The following is a 21,626-nucleotide window of genomic DNA, read 5'->3' as shown; positions in this document are numbered from 1 at the left end:
TATATATATATATAGTCCAATGATGCTTTCTCTAATGGGGAAGAAGAGGGAGGGAGTTAAAGGGGTATTTAAATGCAGCAAACATAAAAAAAATTTTTAATAATAAAAAGAGGGGAAAGAACATGATCTTTGCAGGATTGTTTTATTTATTGTATTTGTTACCTCTGCACTTATCAAAGTGCCTGGCACACAGTAGGCACTTCTTATTCATCCTTTGTTTTTTAAGAGAACTAATCATGTCACAGAGAGGTCTTAACTTGAATATGAATTGGATTTAAGAGCAGCCAAGTCCAGCAGTGAGACAAAAGTCAGAACAACAGGAACTAGCTCGGGATGCAGTGAATGATCCTTGAGTTTTTGATATCTGACCAAGCTCTAAGCACATTTCTCCACAGGGCTCATTTCAGCCACCTTCATGCCCACTGGAACAAAATGTTCCCATCCACCCATTCCACCCAGGGATTAATTGATTGCTTGATTGATTAGTCAGTAATGGCTAACTAAGATACTCGTTAATGTTATCACAGTCTTCTCACACTGATTAGTCAAAGATAATACCTGAAGCAATCCTATGATTACCTAAAAATGGAATATGTGCCCTTAATTTTTTTAAACTAAAAAGAAAAGCCAAAAGAAGAACCAAGTCAGTGAAGATCATCCAGATTCAATTATTTTTTAATGCTATACAAATCAATTCAAGTCAAGAAGCATTTATTAACCACTTTCAGTGTGCCAGGCACTGTACTAAACACCAAGAAAGGTGAAAAACAGTCCCAGATTTTAAGGTACTCACAGTCTAAAAACAAACTAGCAGAAAAATCAAGACTGATAAGTTGAAATGTGGGCCCCAGTGCTTCCTCCATCACTGAAAATGACCATTTATTCTAGTTCAGAGACCTTCTGATATGTCCCTTTCCTAATATAAACCTTTTCCATAATATTAAGCTTCAAAGCTTTACATAAGCTAAATAGTCAATGTGCTGCTTTGTTCAATCCCATCTGTTATACTAAATCCATTAACTGTCACCTCCTAATGATGAGGTTATTGAAAAGCATGTCAAAATTCTCCTTCACTGGACATCTCTTCCCTGGTAGAGAACTTTATCTTCTTTTATCCAATTGTTTATAACTGCATTCCAATAGCAGCTCTTGTACTATAAAAAGGGCCAGTATATAGCAAAATTACAAACTATCCAATCCAAATCCATCCAACATTAGCCACTATATACAAGCCCATTAACAGAGTAAGGTTCAAATTATTCTCTTCTTGGATTGCATAAGTTCCCATAATCCAATGATCCATTCTCTTCTTCAAACTAGGTAACTGAATCCACCATCCCAAGAGCATTTGTCCTTTAACTTTCCCTGCATAATATAATTTTTGCAGCTATTTTCAGCTTTTCTCATTAAGATTCTTTCCAACCTTTTGCCAGGCTTTCTTCTTTCTCTTCTAAATAGCTGTCTTTTGTTATTGTCTCTATTTGAGATACAATGGGAAGAAAGGATGGATGAGGAGGAGGTAATTGTGGTGAATGATGAGGATGGAACTTCTTAGCACCATTATATTTTGCATCTTGAATATTAAAAAGTCTACAGAAAATCAGAAGTTCATTACTAAGTTCTTTATTTAGCCTTAAAATGTATAAATGCAAAGGAAGTATAATTGAACTCTGTCAAATACAGCACACCAGTGACAGCTAGGATTTTCCAGCTTTCAATGTCATCTTCAAGAAATGATTATTGACCAGCTCAGCACATCCCACTGTGCCAGACTCTCTGATACTGGGAGACAAAGAGCATCACATCTTCTCTTGAAGCACCTGTTCGATGTAGAAAGTATGCCTTTTACCTATTGTGCTTATATTATATAGGTGGGGCAGGAGGGAAGTAGAAGTATTTATATAGTACCTGGTATGTGCCAGGCACTGTGCTAAGCATTTTATAAGTGGTATATCATTTGATTCTCACAACAACCCTAGCAGGTAGATGCTATTATTATCTCCATTTTATAGCTCAGGAAACTGGGACAAACAAAGGTTAAGTGGCTTGTCCAAGGTCACACAGTTATTAAGTGTCTGAGGCTGGAGTCTTCCTGACTCCAAACCCAGTGGTCTATCTATTTATTGTAGTACCCAGCTGCCCAAGCAAATCCATGAAGTCACTTTTATAAAAATGGTTTGACCTCCTAGGGAAGAATAAAGAAGGAAGAAGGTTAGAGTACATTAAACCTTATCCATCTGTGGTTCTTTGCTCAGTTTCAATTCCCTGAATGCTGACATTTCTGATTGCATGAGGAAGAAAACTAGTAGTTAATGACCCACTGAAAAATTGCCAGGGTACCAACCCTTCCATCTGGACTTTATCCATGACTCTAGAAATGTAGTAATCAAAGAATGGGAGAGCTGAAAAAGATCTTAGTTAAAGAACACAGTGATCCAACCCCTTCACTCTAGAGATGGCTTTATTAATTTTTCCTCCTAGTTTGGAGTCAGCTGGAAATTTGATAAGCATGCTATCTACATCTATCCAAATCATTGATGAAAATGTTTATAACCCCAACACTTAGCATGGTGCTTGGCACAAGCAGAGCAAGCATTTAATATATACTTATTTACTCAATAATTCATTCATTCAAACAAAAGAGTAAAATACAGGTCCCTAGGGCACTCCACAGGAAACCTACTCACAGGTTGACATGACTACTGATCTTTGAGTCCATTCATTAAGACATTTCTGAATCCATTCATTTGGAATATCATATAGTCCGCATTTCTCCAGCACATTCACAAAAGTACCCCTCAATTCTCATATGTAATCAGTTACCAAGTTCTGTTGGTTTTTTTTTGCCTCCTCAAATCTGTTGCATTTATCCTCTTCAAAAAAAACCCCAAACAAACAAAAACCAGTATTTCAAAGTACTTTGTACTCCATAGAACACCACATAAATGTACAATAGAACTATGAACTATGTTTGGCTGAGAAAATGATCAAATATGAGAAGAAAATGAAGGAGGCCATTACACTTATTCTTTAAAAAGCTAAAAACCCATTTATTGAGATTTGAATCTATTGTTGGGGCCCAATAGTAGTTTTTCTGCCAATATTAGCCTCTGATCACTTAATTATCTCACCTCAATGTTGGTTCTATTGATTAATAAGCTTCTCAAGCCTTCTTCTAAGAAGTGTGCGACTTAAGTATGCTAAATTTCCCAAAGGGGGAAGAGAGAGAGAAGGAGAGGGAAGAGAGAGAGAGAGACAGAGACAGAGACAGAGAAGAAGGGAGAGGGAGAGAGAAGAAGAAGAAAGAAGAAGAAGAAGAAAGAAGAAGAAGAAGAAGAAGAAGAAGAAGAAGAAGAAGAAGAAGAAGAAGAAGAAGAAGAGAGAAAGAGAGAGATCTCAAAGACAGAGAAAAACTTCTGCATTGAGCAACAGCTACCACAATACCAAAACAAACCGGAAAATGCAGGGGTGAAAGCTAACATTAATTATCTTCCGAATCAAAAGTCTAAGGTCTGATGGGGTCTACAGAATCACCACATAATAGCATATGGGAACTATACTAATTGAAAGAAAAGATCTGAATATTGCCAAGGGCTAGCAGAACTGCAAGAAGAATGAATAGAGATAAATAAATATTTTATTAAAAATTATCTGATATTATTCTATTCTATTAAGAAGTTTTTGCTAAGGATATTTTTTCTTTTTTGGAACCATCAGCCTATTTTTGATTTATACAGTTACCTAGGAAAGCCCAAACTAACCAAGATATCCCTGCTTTATCCAAAGCCCAATGTTTCAGAGATGAGTAGCTAGACTAGATGGGATAATGTGTGCTACCCACAAGTGATCAATAATCTTCCTATACCTTGACTTAAGTCAGTACCAACATACCAGTATAATGGAGAAATAATTTCTCATATAAATATGTACATATATATGCATAGACACACTCAAAGATATCCTTCTACTGGAAGAAACAGTGTTCGGAAGCCATATTTCCTGTGCAAACCACCTCTTGTCTTGAAGCTTACCAAGACAGTTTTCTATGAATAGCTGACTAAAGCAGCAGTTCTCCTTTCCAGACTCACACCTGTCTTTCAGATGTCTCACCACCCAATATACACGTGTAATTAACACTCATCCAGACAAATTCTGATCCCAACTCTCTCTAGGATCAGCATACAGAACTATATACCATACAGCTCTCTGGACCTATGGCTAAAATCAGGGAAGAGCTGGGAAAGTCTTTACCTTAGGGATTACCTAGTCCTGTGCCTTCATTTGGCAGATAAAAGGCAACATTTCTAAATGAATAATTCTGCCTCCAAATACTTATAGTAACTTTTATAGTAACTAAGAACTGGAAATAAAGTAGATGCCCATCCATTGGTAAATGGCTAAACAAGTTGTAGATATTATTATGCTTTAAAAAATAATGAATATGACGATTTCAGAGAAACATGACTAAATTTATATAAACTGAAGCAAAATGGAGTAAGACAAAATAGTGAATGAACATTTGCTAAGCATTTACTTTGTGCCAAGTACTGTGCTAAATGCTGGGAATAAAGCTAACAGGAAAATAATATATGCAGTGACTAGAACAACAGAAATGGAAAGAATAGGAACAAAAAATTTAAAAATAAAGCCAAATGCAGTACAATAATGATGAGGATCTGGAAAAGGAGTAAAAAATGCACCTACCTATTTGTAAAAATGGAACACTATGTGTGGAACATTGTATAAACTATCATTTAGTTGCCATATTGATCAGTTTTGCTGAATTTTTTTCTTCTCCTTTATTTTTTATTCTTTGTTATACTCTGTGGAGGAGAGAGGGAAAGGATCAAAATCCATAGTACTTTTAAGGTTTTAAAGCCATTAAGATATTTGTGATGTACTACATTTGGAAATAAAAGTGATTTTAAAACAATAACTATCAATGACAATTTCAAAAAACAAAACACAAAAAGAAATGAATATTCAATTAAAATAACTGCTACAAGTTTCCAGAATGTCTAATATCATCTTTACAATATCCACAAATAATAATTTGGTACTTGATGACCACAAAGATGGAAGACATTATAAGAATAAAGAGTAGGTTCCAGAGTGAGGCATAAGGAAAGATAGAAAGATAAAACATGATGATCAAATAAAGAACTCAGTCTACTCTGGATCTCCTCTATCAAAGCTGCCAGTACCTTTGGCAAACAGACATCTTACTGTTTTATGCCTCACTTGATATTTATTATCAGAGGACCACTGAACAGATTTACTTCTGTTGCTTTGCTTCTAAAGACAGTAATGTCTACTACAAGTAGAAATGGATCCCAAACAGCTGCAAATTGACTCAGAAAACCACAAATGAACATTATCTATGCCATACTATATTTTTATTTTATTAAATATTTCCCAATTAGACCTTATTACAAATTTGACATTTCTGTTCCAATGAATCCTTAATAATATTCATATATAGGAATACTATTGTGCTAAAAGGAATAATAAACTGGAGGAGTTCCAGGTGAACTGGAAAGACCTCCAGGAACTGATGCAGAGTGAAAGGAGCAGAGCCAGAAGAACATTGTACACACAGACTGATATACTATGGTAAAATCGAATGTAATGGACCTCTGTACCAGCAGCAATGCAATGACACAAGACAGCTCTGAGGGATTTATGGTAAAGATGCTATCCACATTCAGAGGAAGATCTGCAGGAGAGGAAACACAGAAGATAGACAATTGCTTGAACGCATGGGTTGAGGCGGACATGATTGGGGATGTAGATTCGAAACTACCACACCAATGCAACTATCAACAATTTGGAAATAGGCCCTGAACAAGGACACATGTTACAACCAGTGGAAATGTGCATTGGCCATGGGTGGGGGGAGAGCGGGGGGTGAAGGGGAAAGTAGGGGCATAAAGTATGTAAACAGGTTAAAAATGAATATTAATAAATGTTTAAAAAAAATAAAAGTTTTAGCTGTGAAAAAAATAATATTCATATATAACCAGATGGAAGATATTAATGTAAAAAGGACACATTAGGCAGAGTTTTGTTCTAGTGAATGAAATCTTTCCACAATCCATGAACAAGACCACAATGTGATCTTACATTGATGAGATGGTGAAGATCTCAACTTGTATTTGGAGAGATCCTCTGGAATGGTTTTCTAATGGAGTGTGCATCTGGAATAGGCCACACAAACAGACAACAAGATGATTGAAAAGGAGAAGAGTGGGGACACCGAGTGCTTTCAGAAAATTGCAAGATACTTTTCTTAGACTCTAAGCTCCCTATGAAAACAAAGACCTACTTTTCAGTATGAACATTATAGCAGCGTTGTACATGGCAGTGAGATATGACCACCATAACTTCAGAAGAAGGAAAAATGAGTATCCCACAAGGGGCAAAAAAGAGGTGTATGGTAAGCACATAGGCTGCCACATATAACATATAACCTAGTCTGGAGGGATTCTGAAGGGCAGGAATAAAAGATGTCATTAAGGAATCATGCAACAGGAAGAAATGATGGGTCAGTAATCAGATGTTAAGAGCAACGTTGAAAGATGAATGCTCAGAGTGCTTCACTAGTGCCCTCAAGATGTTAGGAGAAAGTGAGAACAGCTACCAGCATATTAGGTAGCCCCCTGTGGCAAACTTTTGGGAGAACATAAACAAGAGTTTCAGAAGAGGGGGTAGACATAGACATTATCTCTACCAGTAGACTGAACTCCCAAATCAATGAGATCCTAGAGCTATTTGAACATTTCAGTATCCCACAAAGAGAAAGTATATCTCAAAGAAGAATAAGAGAACATTAGAGAGAGCAGGATCCATAGATGGAGACAGGTCTCAAAGCTTTTGAGAGCCCATTGTTGAATTATTGTGAGCATTTATACCTCAGAAATTGGAGATTGCCACAAATTAAAATTTAATTTATTGTTTTGTTGATTTCTAGATTTAAGAAAGTGGTAATGATGCAAATGAAATTTTAAAGAGTGGGCACATTTTTTTTTCAGAAGAACCTAGTTGTTAAATATTTAACAGTACACCCCTTTATTGCTCTATAAACACTACTTAAACTGAGCTGGAGTGTAGTAGAAGCCTCAGAAAATGAGTCAACACCAGACTGGAAGCATGGTGACTATAACCTAAAACACTATAGTAATAATAATAATTAATAATGACAACTGGCATATATTTTAAGATTTTAAGATTTGCAAAGTGCTCTGTATCCATTATCTCATTTGAGCCTCACAACACCCCTGGGTCTAACCCAGTGATTCTTAGTGATCCTCCAAGAGTGTACATCACCTAGGTGTGCCCTTTATTGTATAAAACTCTTACTTGGAACCCCATATGCATTCATATATCTCCCCAAAATTGTATGAAACCCATTCTTGCAATCAAGTACACCTTCTCAAGTCAGGAAAATCTTCTGACTTTCCTGTATTGGCTATGATCCTCATGGCAAGGAGTAATAATAGCACTGTGCTGTTGTATATAAAAAAAAGTTTCAGAATCACTGATCCCAACCTATGATGTATCTACCTGTTCTTACATCTTGGGGTAGTGGAAAATGGCCTTAGAAGTCACCTAGTCCAACCTTTCACCCAACTCCTCCAGAGAAGCATACAACCTCTCTCTGCTTGTACAGTTTCAATGACAGAGAACTTATTACCTCTAAGTCAGTTTTTTTTTCTGTTTTAACAGACTGGATTATTAGGAAATTCATCCTTATCCATGCATCTCCCAACCACTAGTCCTCATGAAACCCTAAGTCTACCTTCTCATTTAACAGATGAAGAAACTGAGGCCTGGGGAGATTAAGTGAGCTACCACAGGAATCCTGGTCTCCTTATTCTTGGCTCATTGCAAGTCCCAATATACCTCTCCACACCATGTAAGACTTCTACTTTTTTAACTAGCACTAGAAAGCCTTCATCTTTCTTCAATGGTTTTAAGTATAGCTAATGAATAGATAAGGGCTGCTAGGCGGTGTAGTGGTAAGACCACCAAGCTTAGAATCAGGAAGACTCATCTTTATGGATTCAAATCCAGCCTCAGAAACTTGCTAGTCATTGATCCTGGGCAAGACCTTTAACCCTGTTTGCCTCAGATCCTCATCTATAAAATGACCCAGAGAAGGAAAGGCAAGCCAGTCCAATATCTTTGTCAAGAAAATCCCAAATGTGGTCACAAAGAGTCAGACACAGCAGCAATGAATAAATAAGCTAAAAGAAAAAGGTAGCAAATGCTAGTAACAAGGATTAGCAATGTAACTGCTTTTCTGCAATGAAATAATAAAGGTATGTGTGGGCTTTTCAGGATTTTCCTAAAATCCCGTTTACCTCCACTGGGAACAAGTTCCTTTCTTTTCTTTTCTTTTCTTTTCTTTTTTTTTAGACCATTAATTTCTGTGTATTGGCTCCTTGGTGGAAGAGTGGTAAGGGAGGGCAATGGGGGTCAAGTGACTTGCCCAGGGTCACACAGCTGGGAAGTATCTGAGGCCGCAGTTCCTTTCTTGAATGCATCACCATTCTATGATTCCTTCAAAATCTTCAGTATAAAGAGATTCGGAGAGGCTAAAATCTTTAAAACAACTATTTCTATTCAAAAAAGAAAACATTTAACCACATTTTTGTAAATTTAGAGGAAAGAGTTTGATGGTTCAGAAAACATAAATGTCCTCATGAAAAAAATTTGAAATGCTACTAATTTTGCTAGGCAGAATTATCTCATTTGAGGCTGTCTAATAACATTTCTTATTATAGAATATTATCTTATTATAGTTAAGAGCAGAGACAGCCAGCTAAGCTTTGTGTCACCCTCTGCACACAGGTTTAATATATGTTTATGTAATGGAGTGACTAGCCTTTGTCTATCGCCTTAGTTCAATGGTACCCACCATTCAAAGGAAATTCTTCTGCTGTGTTATCGAATCAATCTAAGTCAAAATATATACTTGACTGCCTGTTAATTTATTCTATCCGAGAGCCACAAAATATATCTGAACTCCACTCCCTCAGATTTTTTTTCTCCCCTTCAGTTTAAGGCATTCAAAGATATCTAACATTTCCATTTGACTTTAATTTCAAGTTCTGTAGAAATGTTTTTTCAAAATGTTTTCTGGTTTTTCTAAACCAGGAGTCCTCAGTTTGGTAATGGCTCAAATAAACAAAATTTCAGTTCTACAAAATCAGTTCTAATTATTCTTAGAAGTATTACAGTCATTTCTTGTGTTTAGCAATGCTCAGGGATTTTCCATACTCTCTACAAATTTCAAATCTGAAGCATTTCACTCACTACCCTGGAGAAAGAGCTCATTTGAAATGCAACAACCTTCTACTAATGCTTCCAAATACTATATTTATGGAAGGTGGGAAGGAGACCACAAGGGACCTTAACAGAAACATGGAAATTGGCCTACCATGCTAGAAGGAAGTCCAGGGATACCATTTTCCTCTTCTGGGATATCACTTCTGTTGTGATGGCCCAGTGGGTTGAACCCAATCTACTTCCTCATCTCATCCCAGCCTCTGGGAGCATAAGACTCTCAAAACAGTAACCTACTAATATTAAGCAGATATTAGCAATTTGGGGGAAAGAATAGGAAGGATATGGAGCTTGAAATTCCCAGCTAAGAAAACTCAAACAAGTTAGGGCAAGGGCTGGCTCTGCCTCAATATACAATAAGATCAAAGCTTAGGTGAAGCCCTAAAATCTTAATTAGCATCCAAAGGAGCCTTTTGGTCACCATAATCGGACAGATCTAAAAGAGACCTATGGACTAAGTCTATGATCTTTCGTTAAAAAAAAAAAAAAGAAACTCATTAAAACAGAAACTGTCACTTTTTACCACAGGGCAATAACTATTTTGACATGGTTGTAATGACAGCTTACAACATAAAACAAAGGCAAAGAAATGGCATTGTAAGTTTCCCAAGAGCAACAGCTCAAAAACTTGGAGTAGGGGAGTCCCAAATTCTATTTTTGCTTCTGAAGGAAAAAAAGAAACCTGCTTCTGACAAAGCAAGGAGTGGCTCAGTTTCTTCAAGTGGTTAATTTATTCAGCAATCTTTTCTGAAGAGTTCACTACATGGGTTGTGCCATGTGAGAAATTCAGGAAGCCTAGTGAGTGGTCTGAGGAAGAGTCCACTTCCTCTGCTCTAGATTCTGATAGTACTATAGGTAAGAGTGACTGTCCTCTGTTGATATGATGACAGGTAGCATCTTATTATGTGCCAGGCACTGTGCTAAGCATTTTATAATCCTGGGAAATGGGTAGTGACATTATCCCCATTTTACAGATGTGAAAACTGAGGCAAACAGAGATTAAGTGACTTGCCCAAGGTCACTAAGGGTCATAATAGCATAGCTAACATTTACATAGTGCTTATTATGTGCTCAGTACCATGCTAGGCACTTTACAATTATTATGTCATTTGATCATCACAATAACCCTGGGAAGTAGGTACTGTTATTATCCCTACTTTATAAAAGAGGAAACTGGGGCAGCCAGAGGTGGAATGACTTATTCAGGATCACACATCTAGAAAGTATGAGAGACTGGATTTGAACTCTAGTCTTCCTGACTCCAGACCTGGCTCTCTATCCATTGTATCACCTGGCTGCCTTGACTCTATTCCAGTTTGCTCTTATGAAAGTCACAAAGGTTGCCTTTTGTGCAGAAAGATGTGGGCAGAGCTTAACATCTCAAGTGAGACTCTGAAGTGTGGGGGTGTGAATGGGAACAAAGAGGCAGGAGGAAGATGTTGGAAAAAAGAAATAGCAAATTACACATAGAGAATCAGTCCTTTGAAACCAGTTTTATTTTGGTCTTTCCTCTCCCTGCAAACATTTGACATTGACCCTCCAAACCAGAAGCCACACATTTAAATTTCCCAACAGCCCCACTAATTTTGGGTTTCTTTGGTCCTTTCCATCAAGCCTTCCTTCCCCATGAAATCCCTCCACTGAGAAATCTCATTATCCTGCAAAATGAAATCAGCCTGGTCCTCACATTCATGCTCCCTTTGCCTCTTTAATTGGACCTTTTAAATTAAGGGCAGGGCCATTGGCTCCAGGACCTCCAATCAGACTGAGGCTGGTTTTAAATTCAGGTCTTTATGCCTCCAAGCCCAGTAGTGCTCTAGCTACAGAGACATCTAGCTACCTTTAAGAACATAGGGATTAATAAATCTTTTGGTTCTTTAAACCCTTGTCTTAGACTCAATACTGTGTATGGGTTCCAAGGCAGAAGAGTGGTAAGGGTTAGACAATGGGGGTTAAGTGACTTGCCCAGGGTCATACAGCTAGGAAGTGTCTGAGGTCAAATTTGAACCCAAGACCTCCCATTTCTATGCCTGGACCTCAATCCATTGAGCCATCCCTAGTAAATACTTTTTTCCTTAATTCATTCTAGTTCCATGGCTAGCTTTAGATGCTAGTATTTCTCCAATCATGATAGTAGAGTGATCATTACCTTTGTATTTACAAAGCAACATTTTCCTATGATGATAACAAAGTAAATTACAGACACTTTTAACAGTCACTTGTAAATTATGGAGGAATGGCTATCTTGGGTTTAAAGATAAAGAAAATAAAGTACAGTTTAGGATAACATCCCAGAGGACACAGTTTTACCAATAACAAAGAGATCTCCTGCAGGCCAGAGAGATTCTAATGAAAGTAATCCTCAAATCTTCATGAAATAGGTTTACCAATGCAGCTCTGGGTAGAAATAACTTACAAAATGAAACAAAGGCTGTCTATACATAAACACAAAATCTTAATTAGTTAGGCCTGGATTGTCTACTACAGTGATTCCCAAAGTGGGTGCCACCGCCCCCTAGTGGATGCTGCAGTGATCCAGGGAAAGCGGTGATGGCCACAGGTACATTTATCTTTCCTATTAATTGCTATTAAAAGTTTTTTAAAAATTAATTTCCAGGGGCGCTAAGTAATATTTTTTCTGGAAAGGGGACGGTAGGCCAAAAAAGTTTGGGAACCACTAGTCTACTGAGCAGAAGTCAGAAAGTATATATATTGATTTCTATATAACATACATAATATATACATTGATTTTTACATTCTATCAATAACATGGTTCTATAAAAGATCCATGCATTATAAATACCTAACTTGGGAAGAATGGAATTCTCTCCACCAAAAAAAAAAAACAAACACAAACCCCATTACCAATAAGTGGTAGGAAAGAGTTAAATATTAGTTATGATGGCCAATTAACTCAGCTAGTCAATATACAATTATAATGAAATTGATCAAAGATCTGAATCCTATATGATCAAATGAAATAACATGGATATAGGATTTCCCCTACCATAGAGTGCTATATAAATGCTAGCTAGCTGGCAGTGGTGATAATGGTGGTGGTGGTGATGGTCATGGTGGTGGTAGTAAATGATACCTTTATAGCCAAACTATAATTCTACCCCAAAGGACCATTTTTAAAAAACCTTTACTTTCCTTGATCAATGACACATGTTAAAACCAGTGGAAATGTGCATCAGCCATGGCGGGGGCGGGGGGGGGGGGGAGCTCAGGGGGTGAAGGGGAAAGTAAGAGCATGAATTATGTAACCATGTTAACTTTTCTAAAAAATAAATATTAATAAATGTTTAAATTGGAAAAATAAATAAATAAATAAATAAATAAAATAAAGGAAAAATAAAAAATAAAAATAAAAACCTTTACCTTCCATCTTAGAATCAATACTATGTATTGGTTCTAAGGCAGAAGAGTGGTAAGGGCTAGGCAATGAGGGTTAAGTGACTTGCCCAGGGTCACACAGCTAGGAAGTTGTCTGAAGCCATATTTGAACCAAGGACCTCCCCATCTCTGGATCTGGTTCTCAATCCACCAAGCCACCCAGTTGCCCCCATAAAAGGACCATTCTTCTTATGATGATGCTTTTTAAAAAAAGTATGAAGCAGTCAGCCCTGCTAGATAAACAACTAAAGGAGCCCCATCCCTGTTGAAGGTGGTTAGGGCCTGGCATCTTCCTATCAAAGAGAACAACCCACATTACTAATAAAAATCCACATTTAGTTGAATTTCAACAACAAATACAAACAAATTGAGTACAATCCAACCCAACCCAGCCCTAGTAATATAATCTCTTATTTGCTTCATTCATTGACTGCATTGTGTTTATTGGAAGTCCAACTGTGACTCTAGAGTCAACCAAAGAAGAGAGAATCATTGTGCATCTGCAGGTGCTTCTGAAAAAAAAAATGGCTTTTGTTTCCCAGATTTCCCAATGATGAAGAACAAAGCAAAATGACTGCCTCCTGAGACTCTACAAAGCTTAATCCCAGCAAAATCTAATCCTAATACAGTTGCACTGCTAAATTTATCCCACATCCCAAAATCTGTAGCACCAAAGTAAAGAGGTAGCTAGGTGGTACAGTGGACAGAGAACTGGGCATGTAGTCAAGAAGATCTGAGTTCAAAAATCTGATCTCAGACTCTTACAAGCTATGAGACCCTGGGCAAGTAACTTAACCCCTAGTCTCAGTTTCCCTCATCTGTAAAATGAAGGCACATTAGAAGAGGAAACGGTAAAACACCTAGAAAACCTCACGGACAAAGGTGGGGTTTAATCAGGTTCAAAGTGTTTCGGGTGGGCTGCATGTTTGACACCCCTTGTTAGTCCACTACTCTAATGTCTATAAGATTATACCTCTGCTTCCTAGCTGTGTGACCCTGGGCAAGTATTGGTTCTAAGGCAGAAGGTTTAATTCTAGTCTGACTGGAATGGAGCAAGGCATAAGGAAAGGCCCAATACAATAGAAAAAAAAATGAAAACAAAACAAAACCCTCTCTTCAATCAGGCTATGGAGAGACCTCTATTCTACACACTACAGTACACTCAGCTGCTAAATCTTGGGTTTGAAGAGGCTCTTTAAGAAGACAAATACCATATTTGTTTAGAAAAGATTTTTATGACAAAAGAAGCACTATTGATACACAACAGAGCTTGTTTTATTTATCACGAGGCAACATAACCCTACCCATCCCCACCCCAATGCAGGCACACCATGACACATTGAAGTGAGGTCATGCCAGATAACTGGAGAGCTCTGAACCCCCCAATTGCCACTATAATAGTAGGTGCTTAGCCTAGGGATCCATGGCATCTGATAGACCTATGTCATAAGTACAGGTAACAGAAATAGAGACCTAGACATTACAGTCAAGGAAGCCCAGGTTCAAACACTACAGGTAGAACTTCCTAACAGGCAGTATGGTTTGGTGGAATGAATGCTGACCTCAGTTCTAATCTTGGCTCTGTAACATCCCTGGGACTCAGTTCCCTCATATGTAAAATGAACTAGATGGCCTCCTTTCTCATTCTAGTGGTTTGGTCTTCTTTTTTAACCCTTACCTTCTACTTTAGAATCAATATTGTATGTTGGTTCCAAGGCAGAAGAATAATGGTAAGGGCTAGGCAATGGGGGTTAAGTGACTTATCCAGGGTCATGCAGCTATGAAATAGAGGTATTATCTTATCAACATAAGAGGAGTGGATTAAAAAGGAGGGTCAAACATGCCTACGGACAATACGTTGAGCCTGATTAAAATATAATTGGGAAATATTTAACAAAAACAAAAAGTCAATAAAATGTAGATAATGCTACATTTTAAACTATTTCAAATACAGCCCCCAAAGTTCCTAATGTAGGGACTACTGGCCCCCATTTCTATTACAGTTTGACAGTACTGAACTAAATGACCCCTAAAGTCCCCTCCAGCTCTTAAACCTATGACCTCATGGCCAACCTTTCATTCTATAAATTCTATAAAATATAAAAATTCTATAAAATTGGGAGCATACCTGGGGTGGGGGGAGGATTGCCAGGCTAAATGGAGGTATGTAAAGCATTTTGCAAACTAGCTTGAGCCTGTGTGGATAGGATTTGGCTCTGAGTCAATAAAACTTGGGTTCAAGATCTACCTCTGAAGAATATAAGGCTGTGTCACCCTGGGCAAATTACTTAATTCCTAACTGTTTCCAGGGAGCTCTCTACTAGCTCTAGACAAAAAGCAAGTACCAATCAGCTCTGAAAGAGGAAATTTCTAGGAGCAGCTAGGTAGAGCAGTAGACAGCACCATGCCTGCGGCCTTAGATACTTTCTAGCTGTGTGACCTTGGACAAGCCACTTAACCCTGTTTTTCTAGCCCTTTGACCTTTGGAACTGATACTAAGAAAGGAAAGATGGAAGGAGGGAAGAAAGGAAAGCAGGAAGGAAGGAAGAAAGGAACTTACTCCCTTACTGAGAGTTCTCTAAACCACTAAAATCACAAGTTCATTTTTTTAAAAATCTCTCATACTTGTGGGAAAATTTACATCAATATTCCAAGGCATCATAATTTCATGGATATGGGTGTCTACTTTGTCCACTGATAAAGATCACAACCCCTCTATTCCTCTTCTGGTGGTCTCCATCACTTGGAGGCCAGGCCCCTAGTTAGGAGCTGTCCAGAACCTAATTCATCTGATCCTAAGACAAAAGACAGAATAGGTCTGTAGCTGGACCAGTGAACTAATTTAAAGTCTCTCCTGCTTGATAAGACCTGTCAGCACTTCAGTCCCATCTTTTAGATTTCAGTTTCCTCCAGAACGGAGTTTGGTCTTTGCCAGCTGCCCAGAGATGGGGTTCCTTGGTAGAAGAGTATACTCTATCATCCTCTTCCCCACCCTAAGCCCATGAATGTCATGTTACGATCCATGTGTATTCATATGGACATGTTGTCTCCCCACTAGAATGAAAGCTCCCTGAAGGCAGGGATGCTCACTTTTGTCTCTGTATCCCCAGTGCCCAGTCCAGTGCCTGGCACATAGTAGCCACTTAACAAATGCTTTTTTTCACTAAATATCAAAAGTTGCATTGTGCTGTTATGGCTTTAATTCCCCATAACAAGATAGTTTTGTTGGCCCAAAATAAACCAAAATTCTGCCTCAGTAAATTATGTTATAGAACAGTTATATTGGGTATGCAAGGAACCAAAGTAGCAATTTAATTGTTTACTCAATATGACAACTCTCACATGCTTTCTCACTACAAAACTATGTCATGAATGGTACCAGTATCATCCTTTTTTTTTTTTTTTTTTTAATAGATTAGGAAACTAAAGCTCAGAGGCAGCGACCTGCCCAGGGTTGCTGAGCTAGTAAGTGTTAGAGCCTATCTGAGTCAATATTTGAGCTCAGATCTGGGGGCAGCTAGGTGGTAAAGTGGATACAGTGCAAGGGCCTGGAGTCAGGAAGACTCATCTTCTTGAGTTCAAATCTGGCCTCAGGCACTTTATTAGCTATGGGACCTTGGGCAAGTCACTTGACCATGTTTGCCTCAGATTCCTCATAAGCAAAATGAACTGGAGAAAGAAATGGTAAACCATTCTAGTGTCTTTGTCAAGAAAACCCCAAATGGGGTGGGGATCAGGAAGAGTCAGAATTAGCTGAAAAAAATGACTCAAAAATAACTCCTAATTCTATGTCAAACATTAATTCCCCCATAACGTATGTTTGTTTTATTAAACCCTTACCTTCCATCTTAGAATCAATGCCATGTATTGGTTCCAAGGTAGAAGAGTGATAAGGGCTAAGCAATGGGGGTTAAGTGACTTGCCCAGGGTCACACAGCTAGGAAGTGTCTGAGACCAGATTTGAACCTAAGACTTCCCATCTTCAAGCCTGGCTCTCAATCCACAGAGCTACCTAGCTGCCCCCATATAACATATATCCAAAAAACAAGGGGAAAAATTCAAGCCTGTGTTTAGACCCCTTAAAACTATGTAAATGCAAATTGTTATAACCTCTAGAATCGATCCTAGAGATAAAAAATGGGATTTAATATTTATATAGCACTTTAAGGTTTGCAAAATGCTTGATTTATTATCTCATATGAGCCTCACAATAATCCTGATAGATAGGTACTATTATTAAACCCATTTCACACATGAAGAAATGAGGCTAAGAGGTTAAGTAACTTGTCCAGGGTCATTCAACCATTAAGTATCTGAGATAGGATCTAAATTCAAATCTTTTTGATTAGAAGATCTCTGCTATATCTACTAGTAATATATGTTAGTAAAAATGGTTTCTTTCCTGGAAAACATTTTTACAACCTGTTTGTAAACCTATGAATTAGTCACAGTTTATATAACTTTCATCTGTCATAAATCCAGGATTATTTAAAAAATATTTTCCCTGGGGATCTTCCTTGAAAGTGATCTTGCTTAATCTTTATAGGTAGAATATTTCTTAGTTTATAGGTAGAATATTTCTTGTTCCTAGTTTCTTTTTCTTTCTTTCTTTCTTTCGAATTTTCTCCCTCCAACTTTTTGGCTGTAAGAGATCATTTTGCCATGCTCTGTCCCCTCTCACTAACAGCCCCAATATTCAAGAAGAATATATCACCCCTTTGATAGTACTTCAGACAATGTTTGTTTTCTAGGACCAGTAAACAGTGTCCCTGGGAAAACTCCAGATTAACAATACAGTATACTGTGAGGTGTTGTTTGTTTTTTTTTTTTCCTTCTGAGTATAAAGATGATAATCTAGGAGAATAGAAAGATAAGGTATAAGGAGATCACCATCACACCTTTCAACACTAAGGCTTTAGAAATGCTTTTGAAAGACATTAGGGAAGGAAACACCATTACTTACAAAAGGGACCTAGGAGACTTTCGCTTTCCTGCACACAAAGGAATTATGCTTAGGACACCACCACTTCCACTGGCATAGAATTTTAGTAAAGGCATCTAAGGTATCTCAAATTCCAAACCTGAAGCTTAACTATGGCCCAAAAGAATAAAAGAAAGCTCCAAAGTGGTAGTTTTATCACCACCCAAATAAATATATAGTTAGACCAAAACCTTTCTTGCTGGACCAAACTGGGTTTGAATAACCTCAAAAATACTCTAGGGAAGACACCTTATCTCTTTCTACCTCCTGCTTAAGGGCTCAGACTGGAGTCATTCCAGACCCTTGCTATCCCAGAACCCTCTCCTCTAAAACCCTCTGTGCACAAACAAACCCAGGAAATAAAACAAACTACCTAGGCAGAGTGCTGGCAGGAGTTAAATAGCAAAACTCTCAGCCCCCCAGGAGAAGTTCAGACACATGGGGTGTCATTTACTCAGTCTTCTCTGAAGCTGCACAGGCCAACACACGCCTGTGCACGCACACACACACACACACACACACACACACACACACACACACACACAGAGCTCAGCATTTGGTTTCTTCTTACTGCTGGTTTGCCTAAGCTAGGCGATCAGTATCTGACCCGTCTCAGTACCACCCCCGCGCCCCCACCCCCGCCCCCAACACACACCCCCCTCCAACATCTTCTCAATCCACGTGTAGAAGGAAGCGCGTCCTCAGTTCCAGAGAAAGGAAAGCTCCCGGGGTGGAGAAGGTAGAAAATGTGGATGCACAGGGAGTATCTAGTCTGGGTGTATGGGTTCTCCCTAGGGCTGTGGAAGGGCGAAGGTCAGGGGCCTGAGAGGAGTAGGCAAAAGGGCAAGGGCTCAATAGTGAGGAGTCACTGCAAGGTGCAGAGGCAGAGGGCTCACTTACCCAGGGTCTTGACTGCGATTTGCCGGGTGAGAGGGGGAGGGAGGTTGATGCAGACCAAGTCTACATCCTGGTGCAGCAGTACCTCGTCGATGCGACTGGTGTAGAAAGGAACGCTCATCTCCTTGGCCAGCTCCTCGGCTTCTTCCTGTGTCCGGCCCCACAGTGCCTTCACCGCAAAGCCCTCGTCCTTCAGAAGTGGGATGATGACTCGGGCAGTGAGGCTGGTGCCGAACACGCCCACTCCGGGCAGCATGGCTGCTAAGCAGTGCAGCTACCGGGATCTCGGGTCGAACACACATACACCCCCACTTCCCCGGACCTCACAGCCCCAGCCAGCTCCTTCGAGTGCCGCGCGCCACGCAGGGAACCTGGAGCGCCGAGCCCAGTTCAGGGATGCAGTTCGCGGCTCACTGTCCCTCCTGCTGCTGCTGCCGCCGCCGCCGCCCCCGCCACCGCTGTTGGGGCTGCTGCACAGGACTCCGGAGACTCCCGCCCTTGCCGCTGGTGGCTGCAGAGACGCAGATGCCCCGCTGCCCAGCGGAGCACCAGCTCAGGCTGGACACCGGCCACAACGGCAGCCTGCTCCGCTCGCACAGTCCCGGCCGCTCCATAGCCGGCTCATCCCCTCTCCACCTCTTGCGCCGCCTTGGCCGCTGCCAAGCTTCCCCACCTTGGCGGCCCCAGGGGGGCGGGGGGAGTGGATAGGTCTCTGGGTTCACCCCTCCCACACTCGTGCCCCACTGTCTTCGCTGCTGGAAGTCTCACCCACCCTCACCCCCCACAAACGCCCCCCCAAAAGCAAAAAGCTTGCAACCTTCCCAGGCGAGGAGTGAATCGGCTTCTGTCTTCTCGTTATCCTCGTTGCCCTGTAACAAAACCAACCAAAACGAAGCAGCCACCAGGAGGCTAGCTAAGAAGGAAGCCGAGCTCCCTTGACAGGGTGGGGGTCCCAAGTTGCAGAGCGGCGTAGTCACAGCCGATAGGCATCCCCCTCATTCTTCTGCCATCTTCGCCCTCAGCAGCAGCAGCCCGCTCCCGAATCGCTAGCTCCGGGAGGAAGGCGGAGTTGGCGAGTTTGGCTGTCAGCTCCCTGGGTTTTCCTGCAACGCCCTCTCCGGAGCTCCCCACACCATTGGCCTCCGGGCTGAGCAGTCCCCCCCACCCCCACCCCGCCTCGCCCCACCCGCCCTCTGGACTTGTCGCTTGTTTCTCTTTCTGCCTGCTGTCTCCTCCCTTCTACAGCCCCAACTCCACCTCCTTCTCCTCCTCCCGGGTCTTCTACTCTATTTCTTTTTCCTTCTCAACCTTCTTTTCTCCTTTCTTCCCTCCTAACCCCGCCCCAAATAAATGTAGAGAGGGTCGCGATGGCGTGCTCGTGAACCTAGCTGGACTAGCAGCACTAGGAGTACCGCGCTACTGATGGTAACCTCTTCCCCAGGCACCTACAGCTGCTGTCCTGTCCGATATACCCCAAGCTAGTCAAGCAGGGTTCCTCCCCGAAGCTTCGAGGCAGAGCAAACCTATCTGGATTGGGTTACGTACAGTAGCCCACAGGCCACTCCGACGCAGTTAAAAGATCCTTGCACAACGCATCCACTGTCCGCTTGCAGTTCCACTTGCCTTTCTTCATATCCTACTTTCTACATCACAAGCCTGCCCTCCTTCCCCTCTCCTCTCCCCTCTAGCAAGTAAGCGTAATTTGAAAAAAACAACAATTCCTTTCCAGAGCTTCATTCATTTACCGCGCCCCTCCCGTCCCCTTCCACACACATACACATGTCTCCTTTCCCCCATTCATTTGTGTGTGCAGTCCTAGACAATACATTTAAAGCTCTAAGGAGATTTGAGGTGAATGGAAATATGAGCCTGCATGGCTAACGCTGTATGTAGCCGGAGGCAGGGAAGGGTCTGTCTTGGAGTCTGCAAAGGAGTGCTAGCTTCCCCTCTGCATCTCTGAGACAGAAGCTACTCTGCAAGAAAATTATCAGCTTTTTAAGAATCAACAGTAAAGTTAAACAAGCTTTGTCGCCTTACTGCAGTAGATCTTCCATTGAATTTCATTCATTCTGTCTGCAAATAGCCCTGTTTGCCAAGTTCATAACCTCTGCATTCTATGGATCACCCGGCAATGGGCTGTTTTTGCCCCAGTGACCCTAGCCTCACCCCTTACTTCTTACTGCCAACAGTCACCGAAAGGTAGTTTTTTTTTTCACTTTTTTAGTTCCTCTTTCAGGTTTTTTGATCATTTCAATAGCAGTTGTGACAATTACAATCTTTAAAAAAACAATGAAAACATTTAAGAGCACTTGGTATGTATTCACTTGTTGTCTTTAATTGATTAACTCATCCATTTAAACAAACTTTTTTGAAGTTCATGTGTGTGTAATATGTGCCTGGCTTCTGGGGGACGCAAACACAAGAAAACAAAAAACCTTCAGTTCTTATCTTTTAAAGGAATTTATATTCTTGGGGTATGGGGGATGGGAGCCTGGGAAACAATAGACACATAGAAAATTGAATACCAAAATACAAAATATGTATATTTTGTTTGTCTTCCTATCTGTTTGACCATTCTTCAGTATTATTGTCCATGGCATGCCCACTAAGTACAGGTATACCCCAAAACTCTCTCCTGAGCCTCTTCTTTTTTCTCTTCTACACTCTCTCCCTTGGTGACCTCATCAACTCTCAGGGTTTTAATTATCTTCCACATCACCATATGCAAGCCTAGTCTTTCTTCTAAGTCCTAATCCCTTTCCCCACGTGTCTATTGGATATTTCTTTTTTTTTTTTTAAACCCTTACCTTCCATCTTGGAGTCAATACTGTGTATTGGCTCCAAGGCAGAAGAATGGTAAGGGCTAGGCAATGGAGGTCAAGTGACACACAGCTGGGAAGTATCTGAGGTCAGATTTGAACCTAGGACCTCTAGGCCTGGTTCTCAATCTACTGAACTACCCAGCTGCCCCCTCTATTGGATATTTCAAACTGTATGACCTGTA

At 40.2% G+C, this 21,626-nt stretch overlaps 1 protein-coding gene across 2 annotated transcripts in view; it reads right to left on the bottom strand.

Moving 5' to 3' along the window:
- The window catches only part of GFOD1 (glucose-fructose oxidoreductase domain containing 1), a 50,477-nt gene extending 31,268 nt beyond the window's left edge, over positions 1-19,209 (bottom strand). Inside the window, exons 1-3 of one of the 2 annotated variants that reach the window (XM_044667687.1) lie at positions 18,626-19,209; positions 4,705-4,823; positions 1,749-1,820 (exon numbers count right to left, since the gene is read on the bottom strand). In XM_044667687.1, coding sequence (XP_044523622.1) covers positions 4,807-4,823; positions 18,626-18,878 — 270 coding nt within the window. In that variant the 5' untranslated portion in view covers positions 18,879-19,209 and the 3' untranslated portion in view covers positions 1,749-1,820; positions 4,705-4,806. Of the gene's footprint in view, positions 1-1,748; positions 1,821-4,704; positions 4,824-18,625 lie in introns of those variants that run through there. The other variant, XM_044667694.1, reaches the window with a different exon arrangement.
- Positions 19,210-21,626: the final 2,417 nt, after the last annotated feature.

The sequence above is a fragment of the Gracilinanus agilis genome, chromosome 1, assembly GCF_016433145.1.
Source record: "Gracilinanus agilis isolate LMUSP501 chromosome 1, AgileGrace, whole genome shotgun sequence".
NCBI classification, from domain to species: Eukaryota; Metazoa; Chordata; class Mammalia; order Didelphimorphia; family Didelphidae; genus Gracilinanus; species Gracilinanus agilis.
The sequence above is the reverse complement of the archived record's forward strand: the minus strand, read 5'-3'. Positions and strand labels throughout refer to the sequence as shown.